At 44.0% G+C, this 18,917-nt stretch overlaps 3 protein-coding genes across 3 annotated transcripts; 2 read left to right on the top strand and 1 right to left on the bottom strand.

The window, feature by feature from the left end:
• The first annotated feature begins 836 nt into the window (after positions 1 to 836).
• Positions 837 to 6,404, top strand: LOC128713618 (uncharacterized). Its single transcript, XM_053808477.1, has 5 exons — positions 837 to 1,790; positions 1,863 to 1,999; positions 2,085 to 5,772; positions 5,851 to 6,113; positions 6,215 to 6,404. The coding sequence occupies exons 1-5, from the start codon at positions 837 to 839 to the stop codon at positions 6,402 to 6,404; spliced, it is 5,232 nt and encodes a 1,743-aa protein (XP_053664452.1).
• A 5,076-nt stretch (positions 6,405 to 11,480) lies between these two features.
• On the top strand, positions 11,481 to 13,074 carry LOC128712270 (nuclear distribution protein nudE-like 1-A). The gene is made up of 2 exons (XM_053807165.1): positions 11,481 to 11,795; positions 11,866 to 13,074. The coding sequence occupies exons 1-2, from the start codon at positions 11,481 to 11,483 to the stop codon at positions 13,072 to 13,074; spliced, it is 1,524 nt and encodes a 507-aa protein (XP_053663140.1).
• A 2,964-nt stretch (positions 13,075 to 16,038) lies between these two features.
• Positions 16,039 to 18,111, bottom strand: LOC128714295 (actin-binding protein IPP). Its single transcript, XM_053809171.1, has 4 exons — positions 17,683 to 18,111; positions 16,621 to 17,593; positions 16,501 to 16,561; positions 16,039 to 16,429 (listed from the first exon to the last, which is right to left on the bottom strand). Exons 1-4 carry the CDS (start codon positions 18,109 to 18,111, stop codon positions 16,039 to 16,041), a joined length of 1,854 nt encoding a protein of 617 aa, XP_053665146.1.
• Positions 18,112 to 18,917: the final 806 nt, after the last annotated feature.

The following is an 18,917-nucleotide window of genomic DNA, read 5'->3' as shown; positions in this document are numbered from 1 at the left end:
TTTAAACACTGGTGAGTGGAATGTTGCCAATTGCAACAGTCGCCATCCGTTTTTGCTGGTTGGCGTACTTGGCACAGAAACATGCCCCGTGTGTCTTCATCAATTCACGGCCATTTCGAATGTTGCGACTGTCCACCAACATCGCCAGACCAGGTGCTAAGCTTTCCACTGACCTCGTAAACCAGGCAGTACTAACTATACCCACGTTTGGGCACGTGGAATAACGAACCGTCACTGTTACACTACCAATATCCAGTCCTATTGAAATGAAATCGACCTAAAAACGTACCGACCAGAAATCGTCTCCCGATTGATGGTGTGTAAGCACCGCGGGTTCATAGGATTTTTCTAAAGAGCGCCATATATGTGGCCACGTTTGGCGTTTTGTTTGGGGGGAGGGGGTCTGTATTTGGTTGCATAATTTATGTACCCATGCCACATCACCTGCAGCAACAGCACACTGTGCAGTCCAGTCACTCGCATTTACACTTTGTGTGAAGGTTTGTGGGTGTGTTCGGTATTACTACGTCGTTCTCTCGATCACAGTGTAGTGAGGGAGGGGGAGGCTTATGTTTTATGGGCTATGTTTCCATTGCGGATTAAAGTTTCGTTGTCTTTCGCGCGTTGTATGCCGTCGAAGGCCGCTGAAAACTCGTTAGACAACAATTACTCTTTCCCTCAGCAGTGCTTTGACGAAATACTGATAGCCACCAATACAATTTGAATGTAAAAGCAATATATATTTTTTATAGCTATTTTATAAGCCATTTTGTTCGCAAAGTGTAATTAATTTTACTAAAGAAACACTGTTGGTGTTTTCTTTTTTTCCTATTTAGATGCACAGCGGTAGCTCCATATCTCCTAAACATCCTGCCATTCCAGTTTCAATCGGCATAGCTTCACTTGTGCTGGAGGGAAGATCATCGGCACTTGATGACAGTTCGATCAATGCGTCGGCCACAGTTTGTGCCACCTCGAGCGTGCCCATTGGTGGTCATGGAAATGGCAGTGGTGGTGGAGGAGCAGGCGGAGGATCATCAACAGGATCCGGATCGGCAGGTGGCGACGATGAGGAGGAAGGTGGTGGGTTTTGTGGACAGAGGCGTACGAGTGAGAGCGCTGGTGGAGCGTCCTCGCTTCAACAGTGCAGCCTAATGGCCATCAATGAATCACAGAAATCGCTAGCGATGACCTGCTGCCATACACCGAACGAAACGCAACGAATCAACCTGAAGCTGCAGCAAATCCGCTCCTCCTGCCCGAGCACGAGCAAGAACGAGGTGCAGCAGCTGGTGACGGTGTCGGGTGAACCGAACCGTCTGTTGAGCGGCCGCAGACATGAAAGGGAAATTTATGATTCATTCCCCAATGTGGTGTCTCAGCACGATCCAGTCGCTCGAGCGTCCTCGTCGTCATCGTCGTCGACTGCATCTTGGTTTCCGCACGAGCTGCCAATTTCTTCTGCTACCGCTGGTGTCGTCATCTATAGTGGATTCGAGAAAATGAACGTACTTGGTACCGTGTCGCCCATCAAGAACCATCCGATCGGCAATAGCTTCATAAACTTTTCCTCCACCTCATCATCGGTTTCCGCCATACCGTCTTCGTCGTCATCGGTCAGTTCTGCTCAGCCTCGCAAGCCAGCGGTGGGTTATGCTTCCTCGAAGCTGCAAACGACGTCTAGCCCGCGGGAAGGACCCCACTGTGAACAGTTTCTAAAGAAAATTGGACTCACCAAACCGGACACGGCTGACGGACCGGAGCATCACTGCAGCTATCGCAACAAATATGTAAGCTGTCCGAAACATATTACACTTGTACGCATTGATGAATCACACATTTCCGTTTTTGCTCCATTTCAGTGCCTTCGCTGGCAAGTTTATTTCAAGCAGCTTTCGTCTATCCTGACGAACGGTGAAGCAGTTTGCATCGAGGTTTATTTGGGCCCCGAAAACCACACCATTCTTCTGGAGCAATGGATTCTGAAGCTGGTAATGACGTAAGTAATCTCCAAACCATTTGCTAACTCCAGTATTTTTGCCTTTGTTTTCAATTGATTGTCTGTTTCTTTCGTAAATGTTCAGAAAATCTCCTGCGACCATGACCATCCAGTCACTGTGTGCGGCCATACGTAGTCAGCTGTACTTTTCACAAATATCTGCCTGGACCGATCTGATAAAAAAATCGCTAGAACCGGACATTTTCTCGCATCCACGCATAAAAAAAATAATCCCTGCGGGCGTCTGCAAATCTGGTGGCGGGTCTTCTTCATTTTCATTGCCGCAGGCAAAGCTCGATATTCTGTTTCGCATTCGAACATACGACAACACGGCGTGTTTCAACGAGAAGCCGAATGTGCACAACTTCCCAGATGCGAGTGTGGCGGAAAATTTTGTAATTCAGGTCTGTCTGAAAAGCTTACCTCGGCTTGATCGCATACCGGGTATCGATGCCGCATTGGATGCAGCGAAAATGATTGCGTGTTTGCAGAAACAGCAGCAAGCCGATCGCATACCTTTGCCATGTCATGAGAAGGGCAAACATCGATGCGCTTTCCGTGTGGAGTTGGAGGAAGAGGAGGATGAGTACGATCCATCCATGATGGAAGGGGCGGTTGAAGGTGATGGAGGTGATGGTGACGGTGGCGGTGATGAAACTTTACTGCTCACATCGGCCGCCATTAGCCACCGAGAGAAACAGCTGCTCAAGTACCGGAAGAGGATGTTGAAGCGTGAAAAGAAAAAGAAAACAGGCAATGCCGGGGACGGAAACAGTAATGGCTCCACTAGCAGCGCAGGTGGCAGTGTCAGCGATCGGAATGGTTCATCAACAGACGGTTCATCTTACTTATCAGCGAAAAGTTACATCAATGGCCTGGTTGGGACAGTTGCTCTCAACGCAGGAGCGAAGCACTCGTCAACCGCAGCAGGAACCCTAGGATTCAATAATGGTGTCAGCGTGATCGCAAACGATGGGTGCAGCAACGGAACCTGCCGCAATGCTTTAACATCCTCGATTAATTCGATTCAGCCTCCGCTTTACTCCTCAAACGATCATCATCAGGCAATGATGGTTTGTGATGATCGTTTTCATCCAATCACTACGAACTCAAAATCAACCCAAACCACCACATCAGGTTTGTCGATCGATATGATACCGCCGGCCGTGTCCGTAGCCACACAAACCGATCCCACTGGGGCATCGTTTTGCAACGATTGCAACAATCGCGCGCGGGAAGCAAACGGAAGTGTAACTGAATCCTCTGCTATGGGCGATAAACATGTACGGCAAGGCACGGAAGTTAGCCAAAACATCAACCGCGCTAGTAGCAGCATTAGCAGCACAAACCGTGATAGATATATGCAATATTTTAACGATTACAATAGGACTTACAATATTATCAATGAAAACTGTGATAAAGGTCCAGCAGCGTCTGTGGGATGTGTTAGGCAGGCACGAAATGATGTGCCGATGGATGAAGGTAGCTTTTCGTGCATCGTCCAAAAGCCAAGGGCGAATTGTGCCGATGTGAGCAGTTACGATTTGCCCAATACCGCTGTTCGTCGACCGTGTTTCATCGTCGGAGGAGATGGATATGAGGGCGATGAGGATGACGATGGCAATACCCAGAAAAGGAATCGTGCAATTGATTCACCCATCCTCCAACAGGGAGATCTGCTTCTTCAAGCCATTCAAAGAACTGCCATGCTAAACGGGTCCGAGGAGCAGCGTAGCGAGAAGCAAGACGTCGCTAAAAATGGGCATGGACATATGGCTTTAAATAACAACAATTACGCCACTGCAAACAATAACATCGTTGAGTGTGAAACAGTGAACGGTGGCAACAGCGGTGGAGTTAAGGTTGCCGCCAACGTGCAGCATGACCAGCAGATAGAGGCCGGGCGCAACGAGAGGGATGACAGGGACAGTATCAAATTGGCAGCAAAATGTGAACCAAGCGAATGTGATACCTTCAGCAAGGAAAAGAAGCTAGATTTAGGTGACTGTCGACTGTGCAAGCGACAAAAAACGAAGCATAATTTTAAACTAAACCTTACCACGCTGTTATCCTCGTCGTTAGCCTTTAAAGGGCCGTCGCCAGTTTCATCCTCCTCGAAAAAGGAAGCGTTGAAGAAAAATATGATCACTACCACCACCGTACTGGATTGCGGATCCGCCCCACCCGGTTGTCGACGAACGCTGTCGGAGAGTCTAGTGGGGCATCTGACCATTCCAAGTTCCTCCAGCACAACGTCCACGATAAGCGGACATAGCGCAGCTAGGTGTGAAAGTAGTGTTGGCGATGCCGTTCATTCTATCCATGGACTGAACGAAGGCCATGGTATGCTGTATCCTGGCGGTGAAGATCTTAGCCCGAGTGATAGCCCGATGCTGAGCAGTTCGACGGGAACAGTTGGAAATGGTGTTTTTACCTTCGAGCAGATGAAATCTTACAGGCGTGCGTTCTCTGAAGATGTGATTGACACGATAACCACGCTAGGAACCAGGACGTACGCTATCAATGATCATAATCAAGCCACTGAAGAGGATAGCACTGAGGATGATGGGAGTAATGGCGGTGATAACGAGAATGATCATGTGTTTTCGAAAGAGCGTAGTGCATACAAGACGTGTGGCTGTGTTGCGGATCGTGGTTCGACCAATGATGAACACGTGCAGGGAACAACAGGGAAATGTGGCCATACAATTTCACGTTGTCACCGACCCCATACATCGACACCGGCAGCTGGGAATGGTAAAGATTGTAAAGAACCATTATACATCAGTTGTTCGGAGACAGATTGTTCTGTCAGCACGGCCAGCAGCGTTTCACCTCATAAAAAACAAATTCTGAGCTGTACTGCTATTGGAAACACCAGATTATCATCAGAAGCTAATGCGAATAACAGAAAAGAGGAATATTGCAGTAGCCCAAAGCTGCAGCATGTACCACATAAACCATCCTCAAAAATCAACCTCAATTACGTGTTTTGTTTATCTCCTTTGGCACGCGATGATTCCGGTTTTACGAGCGGAAGTAGTCCGGCCACATCGACCTCCTTTCCCGCAACATCTCCAATTGCGATCGATGGAGCAGGAACGTTCGGCCATTGCACGAAAAGTGCTCTCAATGTGAACGGCGTGTCCAGTACCGGACTGTTTCGTTATGATTTCGAGGAAACACCTGTTAGTCCCGTTTCGGGTACGGTTAAATCTAAATCAGCTCCAGCATTTCCGTTCTCGCCACCATCTGGTGGTGGTGCTCTTTCACCACGCTTTTTCCGAAATGCACAACGTCACCTTCGTACGCGTCATCCTTCCGAGCGATCTTCCTTTTCGGAGAGATCATCGATCGGATCGGATGAACAACTATCGGATGATGATCTGTCGTCATACCTGTTGGATTCATCGAACGGTGGTAGTTATTGTAGTCCGCTCTCAGGACATCAACAACTCCCGATTGAGGATGGCACCGTTGGGTCGGCATTGAAGATGGGTCGTTATACGGCGCGTTCCCCAGCATGTCTTTTACCCACGGCGCATATGTTGAGTAAGGTGCTGAATAGAAATTTATTCAAGTTTGGTCGTGCACCGATGCTGGGAACGCTGGAAGAGTCACTGCTGCAACGTCGTCTTACCCCAAAATACCAGGTTGCTGATTTTAAGGTGCTGCTTGGCGCTTCTGGTAGCTTCTGTCCGACGCAACTTACCATACCAGCAGCATCCTATTTCTACGAGCTCCCTGGGCAACATTTAACCACACCGTATGTGGTAAGTATGCGATAAAACAAGGATTAAGGCTTGAGTATTAATTCGTACTTTCATGCATTATTTGTGTTTGTTTTCTAGTGTGAATTACGTCTTCCAAGAAAGGGATATTCAATACCACGCACCGGCACCGTCCAAGCAACGTTGCTCAACCCATTGGGAACGGTGGTGCGGATGTTTGTCGTTCCGTACGATTTTCGAGATATGCCAGCAATGTCCACTACCTTCATACGGCAGCGCATACTCGCTTGCGACGACAGCAGCCTTAAGCTGCTCGGCAAAAACATCGAACAACTTAGCAATGCAGAACAAATGAAGCTACTTCGTTATGCGATCCATTTGCGGTAAGAACTATTTCTTTTTGCTTTTTTTAAGTATTTCGTTATGCAATAATTGGACTAATAATTGTGTACTCCCTACCGATTCTTCACTTCGATGATTTTAGGTTTCAAACATCGCGATCTGGAAAATTGTCGCTTCATACGGACATCCGGCTGCTGATATCCCGCCGCACGGACTGTGATACGGCTGCTGCCCATGCGAAAAATTTGCTCGAGTCCCCGAACGAACTGAAAGTGGTTACCATTATACCGGATAGTCCCAGATTTAGTTTACGTATCGATAAACAACAGTAATGTTTCGTTGCAAAAATGTCCCACAGAAAGAATGACGCTCTCGAGTATAGGTCCGAATTGAAATTTGCCAGGCCCGCGAATTTGGCACTTGCAGAAAGCCACAGGGATACGTTCTCCGTTTTCTTCCGGGAACAAACATTGGAGAGTGATTTATTTTTGGATTTCAATTTTTGTTTATTTTTTAACCTTTGCACAAACTCTGGTCGTTTGGTATTAGTAATCGTGCAAAACGTTATTCGTTAGGCGGTTTTACTTGTTTACGCAATTTTACTATAGCAATATGAATTACAATGTTCCAAAAATGTCTGTGTTTGTCATACTCGTATTTGTGTTATTTAATTTACCATTCAACATTGTGTGATCTGGGGCTCGATTAGCTTACAGTACAGGCTAAACGTTGTGCAAATCACGTAAAATGAGCGTTTTTTTCTCAACTCCGCTACTCTTTATAGAATTACAGGAGGCTTGTAAAAGTTTCAGTTAAATTAAATCATGTATTGTTTACCTTGAAAAAAACAGAAATATTACTTTCACAATGGGAATAATTTGGACGTGTCACGAGTGATTGTGATGAGCAAAAACTTTAGGTTCGAAAGGAATAAACCGTTTGGCAAATCTCGAGAAGTCGTTAAAACCATCTGAAAGATACAAGCAATTGTGATTAATAGATCGGTTTAGATTTATGCTGTGATTGATAAAAAAGCGTAAATGATATATTAGAAGCAAACGCAAACAACTGTGTGTGCATATGCAAAAGGTGTGTATGCGATCAATAATGAAAAGAATGATAACAAAAAAAGAGAAAAATCATGATCATTCCGGAACAAATGGAAAACGCTGCTAAACGTTATGCAAATAAAAGAATACAAGCAAAAAAGTGACATTGGCAGGTGAAAATGATGAAAAAATGTATTTCTTTACGAGAGCGCGTTTCAAACTTCCGAGTTAGAGACGAAAGGTAAACAAACGATAAAACAACAGTTGTAAATAGGACATTCTTAAATGTGATGCCAAGAAGAAAGGACGAAAGAATGGAAGGTGTTGTAGGTGATAATATTAGATCGATCGTATGTTTCATTTTGGTTTGTCACTAATGTGCAGTTTAACAAAACGTGAAACCATTACTTCCGAGCGTTAAGGTGTTTCATCGTTATTGTTTCAGTTAATGTATCCTTGCGACATATTTTACCTTCGTCCCCGTATCGCCGCTGTTTGTTACACGATCGTAGAAGATTAAGCGTAGAACAAGAGCAATACCTGTGATGCTGCGTTTTGTTCATCAAGTTAATCCGAGTCGTCTTCAACGAAACAATTTCTCTCGCCCCCAGAGAGTTTAAACTTGTGCGAATGCGATTCCTTTCTTCTCTCCATGTTAGTGAAATGCTTGCGATAATAATGATATATCCTATCGATGGTTAGTAAAAACACACAACTGTTATCGAATGAGGAATGAGCGATACATGCATACATATTAGATTCAACACACTGCCATATTAGCAGAATGGGAGAAAGCCGTGGAAGAAAGAACATAATAATGCGCACTAGTGGCGTTAACAATTCAACACACAATCCGCTAATCGATTCATGCGTTAAAAGTTGTACTTTAAAAACGTAGCTAAAAGACGGTCATATAGAGTGTAGTGTTATAAAAATGTCTATAGCGGCATTAAATGGCATCGTGTTGCAACCGAAACGGGGGCTCTATATTTGGATGTAATAATGGTGCTTTTTCTCCTAGATAAACAAAAGGCGAAAGAATAGAAGATCCCTATTGTTATTGTTCTTTTTGAACAAAAACATCAAATATCATTTTGTCATCGGTAGCAGATGATGGAAAGGCCTGTGTGTGAATGTTGATCATGCATGTTGATGCACTCAGTTGAAACGATCTATCATTGGTATCACGCGTGCAGCATGGATTAGGCAAATTACTTCAAATTGTGTTCCCATGCGTTTTGCACACAGAGCGTGCACCGTGTTGTCGGCCGAAGATTAAGACAATGGAAAAGTTAGAATGAAAACATTGATAACCGCCACCGATAGATGAATTTTGCGATTGCGAACCAAACTGGAATGAAACACAAAAAATACACGCATACATATAAATGCTACAGCACACAGAGCTAGAGATATGTAAAACGCAGCAGGACCAGCATGTGGAAACATAAGGAGCACTTAAAGCAAGCAAACACAAGTAAACTAGTCACCGAACATAGCATCGAGCCGTTTTATTCACTGTGAGAGTACATGTGAGCAAATTCTTTACTTTACTAACCACCGGAAGTAAAAAAAATACAATACCAAACGTCCACCACGTTTCAAATTACCATCCAAATAGATTTCTCGATCGTAAAAACCCAGATAGTAACTGTAAAGGAGAGTTTGATCTGATATGCTCCTAAACCTTAAAGTAGCAATATCGATCGCGTGTGCTCTCAAAATCGGGCAGGGTACAGTTCAATTTGTACGGCACTGTGCCATCAAACAGTGTGAATCTATTTTATGTAAAATCTCCCCCTACTCGTCGTTGTATAGTTTATGTTTTTCAAGCTCCGGTAGACGCGCGATCGCGTACACAAACATCGTAGACATAGAATGAGCAACACACGAATTCAACTGCTGGATCAGAGTGAAAGTTAAACCAAAAAGCTAACGTAAGCAAACATTATACAAGATAAATAAAATGGTAGAAAAAATAAAAGCAAACAAAAAAATCGAACCAGAGTCGAAAACATTGTAGCATTACAAAGTAACACAACAATGAAGGGGGAAATAAACTTTGAAAAGATACAGGCAATCGGACGGGAAAGGAGAGAAAATATTAGCAAAAAAAGCAAACACACCCACACATACACATATACACACATACATATAATGCGCGTGGAATGCAAAAAATGACGAAAAAAAGTAACAGAATAACAATATACATTTACTATATATTTATATATATACATTTTTTCAGAAAAGTAATGAAAAATATTTAATAAAGTAATAAAGAACAATTGAATAATAATTCACTAGATGTTCAGTTAAATACGAAAATGATAAACCCTGTTGTGTTTGACCGTTTGTTTGCTGAATTATATTCGAAAGAGTGAAAATACAGTTCACGACTAAAGGTAGAAAGCTTCTCAATAATAAATTATAAATTAACGTATTCAGTGGAATGCAATCAATTAGTACCAATTAGAGAGCCAGTTCAGTTGACTATTTTTGTGTCTGCGAACCTTTTTGTTGGAAGTATTTATTAATTGCAGTCGCTACAACGACCAACTATACGAGCTGTACGATAACCTCTCTATCGTCCAGCGAGTTAGATTCGCCAGGCACTAGTGGGCTGATTATGTCATAAGAATGGCACCAGACCCACTTCATATAGTTCTTTTTCGTCATCCGCATGGATAGATCCAAACTGAGATATATTGATGATGTATTGGACCGGTCGAACGGCGAGGAGACTGGACATCTACAACATTCCAAGACTGTGTTCTGATTTGGGTTCTCTGTAGAGTCTGGAAAGCTATTGTTGCAAGGAGTGTTGTATTTTGCAATCATTCTTGAAGTTATTGTTCTTTTTTGGTCAGCCACCCGAAGCGGTCTGTGCGATCCTATTAGTTAGTTCAGTGTGTTCAAAAGCGTAAAGCGACTTCAATCCGTGAGTGCAACGATGTCGGATCGAAACAGTTTTGAGAAGTTCAATAGGTAGAATTAAAGCATAAGTCACTCCGACCAGTTAGAGCGGCGATACCGAGTTCAACTTACCTACCCTGCTGGGGTCCGATTCATACCAAGTTCGCTGCACCAACGGGTCTACTGAAACTACTTGCATTTTAGGATCGACTTGAACTCGTTGCACCTATGGGTCGGCAAGAATGGGTTTTCATAAGAAGGATCAAATTAAATCCCATCTTGGAAAGCCTCTCCTGCAACGGGAACACAGAAGTGGGATTTATTTCTTGAAGGGAATTTACTGTAAAAGGTACTTTAAGTGCAGACAAGTCTTCAGCTTTATTTTTTTATTCTATAATAATTATATTTCCATCGGTATCAAATACATACAAGTCGGTACAACGGTATCGAATACGGTACAATATCAAATAAATGACTAATTATGCATTGATGTTTAGGGGTGGGCAGGGTTGGCAAAGCGATAACAAAGGAACGATTCAACCTGGTTTAAGCAAGGCATTTGCTGCTCTAACAATTAAAAATAGTTCTGATGAAAAGAAAAACTTCTTGTCTTTTGACTAACATTTGAATATAACTTAGGCTTAAAACACATATGTTATGGATATCCTCATTATTTGCATTATTTTCAACCGATTTTCGACCTTTTCAAATACATTCAACGTTCTATAGATATCTCGTTCGCTAGGGTACACCTTGCATGTAACCACCTTGCACCAAGATGACGCTGTCAGAGAAGTTTTCATTTTGTGTTTTTGCGAGCAGAAAAAAACGAGAAGAAAGAAACAGAACAGAAATAAATAGTGTCGTAAAATGAAAACGCACTTGACTTAGCACAGGAGAAGCATCTGCGATAATTTGTTGTTATTGGTGGATAGTGCGAAATCGTTAATTGGTAGTGCGAGGTGCAATATCACTGGTGCGTTTGTGCAATCCCACGCAAGGGCACGCAAGCGAACACTTGCATCGCGTGCGAGGTGGCATTTCCTCGGGTGGTCCTCGGGTCACTTCGTCCGTGCGTCAGGTGTAGGAAGCGTAGAGGACAGGACCTCCTCCCAGGACTGAACGGCACCATTTCCACTGAAACACATTAGTATCGGTCGTACGTTGTGCGACGTTCTGTTGGTAGTTTCGTTTGTTCGCCTTGAGTCGATATCATTACATGTGTGAGGCGGAACGGATGAGAAGAATTGCACAATTGATTTTTCCTAACCACGAACGACGAAGGGCTGTCACCCACTCGCCTGGGTGTGAAGCTTGAAAACAAACATTAGCAACCGCAGTGGAAGGATAATTGGCAAAAGTTGGGAAAAGTTTTCGTAGTACATATTGTGCTAAGTATAAGTAAAATCGAATCGTGTTCTGTGAATGGTGTAGAGCGAGTTCATCATGGAGGATAAACTGTTTACAAGCGTTGAGGAGGAGTGCCTGTACTGGAAGGAGCGATGCCTGAAGGTGTCGCAGGAACGGGACGATGCGCAACGGGAGTTCGATGACTTCACCACCGAGTCACAGCAGCTGGAAGCTGAGCTAGAAATGACGGTCGAGCAGCAGGAAAAGAAGATTCGCGATCTGAACCAGCTGGTGAATCAGCTGCACGGCGAGAACGAATCCTACAAGAGGAAGATGCAATACACGGAAAATGAAACGAACAAAATCGATGCCGACTTTCGACAACTGGCGAAGGAAAACGAAAAACTAAAGGTAAGTAGGCGGTTCATGTGGTAACCAAGGTTAAGATCTTCAAAGATTCTCACGCGCGTCCTGTTTTTAGGTGTACATCCGAGAACTTGAGCAGAAGAATGACGATCTTGAACGGGCCAACCGGGTAGCCAGTGAAAGTGTAGCGGAATTCGAATCGATGTTAAACCAAGCGTACGAGAAAAATGCGCTGCTGGAGCTGGAAGTAGACGAGAAAGAACGTATGCAAATCAAACTGCAGCGATTAATGGACGAGGCTCGTGATTTGAAGCAGGAGCTGAAAGTTCGCACTCTGAAACCGGAGGATGGCGAAAAGCTGGAAGAAGGCGAGATGAGCGAAAGCAAAGATGACCGAAACAAGCAGCTTGATCCATCGAATGAAAGCACATCCACAACAACGATCGCCACAGCCGTAACGACTGGGATCGATGCACAGCAAATGAATAATGTTTGTCTTGACGGTGGAACAGATCCGACAGAAACGACATTAGCTGGTACAAAGTTAGAGACGCTTAATAACAACCTGAACACCAGCAAGCAGCGTAGTTCGTTCGGTTCACCCATGGTAAAACTGTCGGCGAGTAAATTGAATGATTTTGGCCGTGAAACGTCCATGGAACAGCAGGATTCAGTTAAAACACTGGATGGGATCGTAGGGGACGGTGTAAAGGCAGCACTCCTATCACCCGGCAGTCAGTTGATAATTGAACGAAATGGAAACAACGCGTCGTCTACGGCACTTGTCCCTGGCGGGCTTGGCGGAATTAATGCTCCGATGGCTCCAAGTGATCGCGTTTCAACGCTCAATATAGTTGCCGATCTGTTGCGGCGGCTAGACAACATGGAGGCTAAGCTAAAAGCATGGAAAATCCGTAAACCCTCGTCACGGGCAGGAACGGGTAGTGCCGGTACGATGGCCAGCAATCGGACATCACTACACACCAGTAATACCATCTCGAATATGCATCACAGCAGCGGCACAGGTGGACTGTTGAACAGTCACCAAAACAATCAGCATCATCACCATAGTAACCATCATTACCAAAGTAACCACAACACAGACAGCAATCTCTCGCTCAATTCACTTGGTTCTGCAGAAGGTACGTTGTTGTTAACTTCACCCGTCAACTGTTGCGGCACTGGTAGCAGTAATACCATCGGCGGTAACGTGCAACTACATTCTTACCAACCCAGCACCATCACGATCGGCACGCAGACATCTCAGCATCTGCCCGCATCATCGTTGGCAGCAAAAACGGAACTGTTGCGCACTAACAAGTAATGGTACGGTGGAAACAAGTTGTTTTGCGCCCACTAAAACCCTCCCGTGCACAATACCGCCGGACGGAGATTGTGTTGGCACATAAAATGACAGTATAAATGTTCGTAACGTCTATTATTGCCTATTCGAACATTCTCTTTAGCAAGCAGCGCTTAAATTAACGATAATTCTTTGCTAGGGATCGGAAGCACCGATAGACACTGGTGACAAAAGTGATTTATTTTAAAGGTACTTTTGTTTGTATTAGTTTGTATCAGTCTGCTGGTTTGTAAGTTGGTTTTAAACGTAATTCATCAGTTCCGTGTTTTTTTTTAAATAATATCTTCATCGGTTGTACATAGTAACCATAACGTATGATGAAGACCAACGGTGTGCAAAAAAAAAACAGGTATAGATGGCCACCAGCGCACTGGTGTAAGTTTTGTGTAATGTAATGATTTGTATTTTTCCCCATTTTCATTAGATTTATCTATTTATGATATTTATGGGATAATGCCACTTGTGCGTGGTCACCGTAATGGGTATCGTATCTTTTTAATTAACTCGTGAGAACTCTGATAAAAAATTCCACCACTGTTGTGAAGATAAACTATTTTTGAATTGTAACATTAGTTTTGGAATCGTTGATCGTTTTCAAAATGTCATATGCTTACTGTGCTATCAATACCGACAAAAACTACGATGGTTAGCGGAAATAGTTAATGATTTGGTATATCACCAAGCTCGAATGGACCACATCGCTTCTTTTGCGGCAAATTGAACAAAAAGCACTGATACTATCAGACATGCTGACACTCTATAGCACTGCTTAAAGTGGCGCAACAGTGATTGAATAAAATATTTTTTTAGCTAACGCTTGCACGTTTTTTAAAGCAAAGTGAACATACTGATTCTAGAATCAATCGAATTGGAAGCTTACTACCACTTAAACGTACTGATGCCCAACAAGCTAGTTGATTATAATCAAAGGATCGTCTCATTTTCATAATATGTACTTTTTTCAGTGTACGGTTAAATTCCCCCTGTGCGGTATACCGTGAGTTTGTAAGTAGGTTTGAATATAATAGAAATTACGAAAAGAACGATAATGATACAGAAGTTTATTTCATATATGTATAGATCAAATTATGTCTGCTATTAGCAAGGGCGAACGAGCAATATAGCCCCACCTTAAGTGTAGAGAACAAGGACAGAAAATAAATTAAAATCATTACGGCGCTACTAACCTAACCCTCAAACTTTTTGGCAATGTTATAATATGAACCAAATTCTGCATTACAATGGACTAATATTTCACCCATTATGTGCTCAGAGCGACATGATGGTGTATCACGTTAGTAAGAGAAACAGGGATTGCAAAATAACCTACCCGTTGGTATGCGTATAAAGAAAAACTTTAGGGCAACGTAACCGTACAAATTGGGTTAGAGAGAGAGAGTGATCTTGTGTAATTTGATGTTAGACAAACAAAGAAAGCTAACAAAAAGGCATCAGATAAAACAAAACAAAAAATAAAATATTGATAATAGGAACAGAGTAAAGCAAAAAAAACCTAGCAAGGAAAGTGATCAAGACTAACGCATAATAAAGGCTATATTTATTCAAATGGTACATGAATAACAATAGTAAAAACACAAACAAATGATAGTTTTTATTAATATAGAATTAGTTTTTTTCTGTAGATTAGTTCTTTCCATTAAATTATGTCCATTAACACGTCCCAATTACTATCATTACCAATAGAGTTCGATGTCGGTCCCACCAACGGTCCTGCCAACATACATTCACGCAGGGGTTGACGTACAGAGAGGTGATCGCAGCTATGAAGTCGTTCAAAATTTCACCAATCTCGGTCAACACCGACAGCAGAAAAATTGTAAATTGTCCAAAAACTGACGAATCCCTTTTGCCGCGTTCCAGAGAAAGGTATTCCAACAGGATTTTGGTCCTCTATGTGTGGATATACGATGAACTACGAAATTACTCTTAATGGATATAATAAGCTCTCTATTCCCTTCTGCCATTCAATACGCCCAGGACATACAGAACCGTCCTCCAATGATTCTCGAAATATCTGCGGTGAATATAGGTGATATGGCTAAATTGGGAAGGGGAAGGATAGCCAATATTTGTTATCCATGCTAGAAGCGGTTGGCTTTTTCTTTTGGCCTGATTTTCTACGGGACCCTAAACAACTAGTATACTCAGATCCTCCGACGAGACAGTGGGTTGGGGGTTTCTCTCTTGAAAGCAACACCACACCCAATACAAATGCAACGAAAGGATATCAGGAAGAGCTCATTATTGTACAGCGAATTAAACTCATTATGTTGCAATCGACTGGTTATGTCATAGGAATGACACACGGACCCAAACCCCTATGGTAGGTTAACATTGGGATGGGGTGATGGTGTTGATGCATCCGATAGAAAGGCCGGTGTATTTGAGACTGACAGGATTCCTGCAGCTAGGAAAGACCGCGAAGAAATTATAGCGCCGTATAACAACTAAAAACAACCAATAGTTTATCAAAACACTTTATTGAGAAATATTTAAAATTGACAAATGAGAATTGAAACAGGCGTCCACCAAATTGCATTACAATTCGGCTGTGTTGCCTTCCTGTAGATGATACTTGCAACTTACTCAAAGGAAGAATATTATACTTTTCTTTTCACGTGTCGTGTATCTAAATTGGTATGCGCACACTTATATGTTTAAAACATTCCTTCATTAATGGGGACTATTTGCAGTTCAGTTTTAGAATGTCAATTACGTTTGCTACTGCCACCGGAAAGAAAAGCAACAATATACGCGTTTTTGGTTTTAAAGGATGAGTCCGGGCGATTGATACGGATTGCTATTGTATCGCGGCGCTTCATAAGCGCATCTTTGGTTAACAGCGATGGCATTCGCGCAGACGGAAAACAAGCATGATTCTCTCTTGTAATGACAGATATCTTTCTAGACAACAACTGCACCCGCCTCGGAACGACTGGTGGGTAGATCGGGACATACCTTCCACTGGTCTGTGATGGGATCGTAGCACTCGAACGATGCAATTGTAATTTGTGCCCGGTAGAAATTAATTTCGCAAGGTTGATCACCACCAGCCACGTATAGTAATCCGTCGGCAGCTGCTACAGCCGGGCTCGATCGTCTTACTGTCATCGGTGACACCATGGACCATTTGTCCTCATCGAAACTGTACCGTTCGACAGTGCGCAAAACTTCCTGCTGGCTGCTGTTGCCACCAACCACGTACATATGCCGATCCAAGATGGCTACCCCCATCTGGCAGCGAGCTGTTTGCATTCGAGCGAGTTTAGTCCATTCGTTTGTCACGGGATTGTAACTGAAAAAGTGGGTCGAGTGTGAAAACAAAATTAATAATCCATTTATTAGTTTTAACGGCGCCACACGTACCTTATCAAATCAGTTAGATACCGCGAATGAGTATTACAGCCACCGACGATGTATATTAATCCTGTGTAAATTGAACAAATCTGTTAGAACGGTGATTTCTTCCTAATCGATTAGACTCACCTTCAAAGCTTACGACGCCCATACTAAACTTCGGTTCCGGAAGATCACCCACCATACGCCATGCGTTTTTCATAGGATCGTAACATTCAATCGAACCTCCAATGTCTTCTCCAATCCAGCCACCCATCGCGTACAGCGTGCCACCGAGTGTACACAACCCGAACTCGCAACGCGGCACATTCATCGGTGCCATTGGTTCCCAATTGTTATTCTGTGTATCATACACCTCTCCATTTGCCAGTATCTGGCTGCCGCGTTCACCTCCAATAACGTAAATCTTTCCACCAAGTGCTGCCACCCCCGGCAGTATGCGTCCAATCTCCATCGGGGCAGACTCGATCCATTCGCGTCTAAAGATGTCATATTTGATAACTGACTCGAAGATCCAATCCGTTGGCGTCCAACCAGCCGACTGTTCACGCCGTGAACCCCCAATTACGTAGATGCTTTTTTTCGCACAAACTCGTGGACATACGCGTAACGGTACCAATTGACCGCGGCGAGACGTTAGATCTTTTCGCACCGAACGTAGCGCAATTTTGAGCGACACATCACGGCACTCGGCAATAGCCTGATCGATCAGCCCGACCGGTACCAGTGCGATGCGTACGTGCGAAAGGATCTCGAACACGTACTGGCGCCGTAGTACCACATCGTGCCGTATCCAACGCAGGGCAGCATTGAACACCTGATACTCGCTGTCGACACGCAGCGCCTCGGATGCGATCACCTTCACGAGCAGTGTGTGTGGAATGTCAAGCAGTTCGTCCTCGAGCGCCACCTTCGGGAAGTTGCTGTGGACAAAGTTGGCCGCCACGTCAGCAAGCTGACGGCAGTTGTGTGCCTCGGCGAACCGCAGTATACCCAGTGCGTTCGACGAATGCAGTTCTCGGCAAAGGTATTCGCAGCATCCGTCAACTACTTCCGGGACCTGTAGCATATCCGCTGCGGCTAACAGTTCCTGTACATTGCTCTGCGTGAAGGGAGAGATGGAAGGATAAGAAGGGAGCAATTAGTTAGCATGCTAATTTATCTCTCCGCTGGTCTAACGATTCAACAAACCTGCTCGATTTCGATTTGTCCAGTGTAAATAAAATCGACCAGCAGCTCCAGGATGTCCGCCCGTATCGAGTGCAATGTGACCGTCTTCTGTTTGCCCTCGCTCAGTCCCAGCTCTGGCCGGAACATGGCCTCAAAGTATGCGGAACTTGCGCTCAGTACGGCCCGATGGGCGTGGACGGATGTAGCATCGCCAACTTTGATCTCTACATCACAGAATCGTGAGTCAAGCCGAAGGGCGTTAAGATTAAGCAGCATCTTCTGCGCGTAATGTGGACAACTGAACCGTGGTTTTCCACTACTACCTCCAGTGCCCGCCACTGCCCCAATCCCTGGCTGGGATAGGTCCGACGGCGAAAGGGATGTTTGCGTGGACAGGGAGCAAATAATGTCCCCACAATTATTACCATTGCAGTTGTTCAGCGGAGGCATTGCTTACTAGAATGTTTTTTTTGTATCGTTTTCTGTAGCTTCGCTTAATACTTTATTGTATCTAGCTGGGAGTAAGCTCTTTTTATCCAAATCTTTCGCTTTTCTTACGTGTGACGGTGTTAATATTACAGCATCATCAAGTTGCACTGACACCTGTTTACTGCTTTACCTTTTCACTGATGTTTTTCTTTGCAGAAAAAAGTAGCGAAATCGTCGCACATCACAATTTTTCAGCAATAAAGGCTTTGATTTACGCACTATGCTGCACTGCAGTGCAGTGTCCAACCAGGCCGGACACGGTGCCAGAGTAGCAGCACTAGTAGCATCTGTCACAGGGTTTCGTTATTCGATGGTCTTTGCGATACGTGCCTTAATTAACGCGTACATCATTCCAGCGCTGTGGGTGTGCGGTTTCTTCTTCTTCTGTTGTTCAGTTCCTTTTGTCCCTAGTACGCCCCGCACATGACTTCTCACTTCCGCGCGTTCATTGCCTGCTCGATCGACTAATCAAAGAATCTATCATTTAATAAACCATCTTCCGTCGCGTCGCTAATGGCTCGCGTTAACCACGACCCTTCACTTTACTTGAAAGTTGTATTCACTAGTTAACAGACACCGTGTCGCTGATGATCTTGCATTTGTTCACTGGAACCGATGGAGGAAAGAAAAAAAAAGCGCACACTAGTTAAACAATTACTGCAATTCACGAAGCACACACAGCAAGTCCGTACCACACTGCTGCAAGTCCGTGGTATGGGAATAAGATTTTTTTTCCCTCTTGGTGAAAACTACACCAAAGAGACACG

This window comes from Anopheles marshallii, chromosome 3, assembly GCF_943734725.1.
Source record: "Anopheles marshallii chromosome 3, idAnoMarsDA_429_01, whole genome shotgun sequence".
In the NCBI taxonomy this organism is placed as follows: domain Eukaryota; kingdom Metazoa; phylum Arthropoda; class Insecta; order Diptera; family Culicidae; genus Anopheles; species Anopheles marshallii.
The sequence above is the reverse complement of the archived record's forward strand: the minus strand, read 5'-3'. Positions and strand labels throughout refer to the sequence as shown.

Coding starts and splice junctions, on each gene's coding strand:
- LOC128714295 (XM_053809171.1), bottom strand. CDS start 18,111: ATGCCTCCGCTGAACAACTGCAATGGTAATAATTGTGGGGACATTATT. Junction 17,594..17,682: donor GACAAATCGAAATCGAGCAG/GTTTGTTGAATC, acceptor CCCTTCACGCAG/AGCAATGTACAGGAACTGTT. Junction 16,562..16,620: donor GGGCGTCGTAAGCTTTGAAG/GTGAGTCTAATC, acceptor CAATTTACACAG/GATTAATATACATCGTCGGT.
- LOC128712270 (XM_053807165.1), top strand. CDS start 11,481: ATGGAGGATAAACTGTTTACAAGCGTTGAGGAGGAGTGCCTGTACTGG. Junction 11,796..11,865: donor AGGAAAACGAAAAACTAAAG/GTAAGTAGGCGG, acceptor TCCTGTTTTTAG/GTGTACATCCGAGAACTTGA.
- LOC128713618 (XM_053808477.1), top strand. CDS start 837: ATGCACAGCGGTAGCTCCATATCTCCTAAACATCCTGCCATTCCAGTT. Junction 1,791..1,862: donor GCAGCTATCGCAACAAATAT/GTAAGCTGTCCG, acceptor GCTCCATTTCAG/TGCCTTCGCTGGCAAGTTTA. Junction 6,114..6,214: donor CGTTATGCGATCCATTTGCG/GTAAGAACTATT, acceptor CGATGATTTTAG/GTTTCAAACATCGCGATCTG.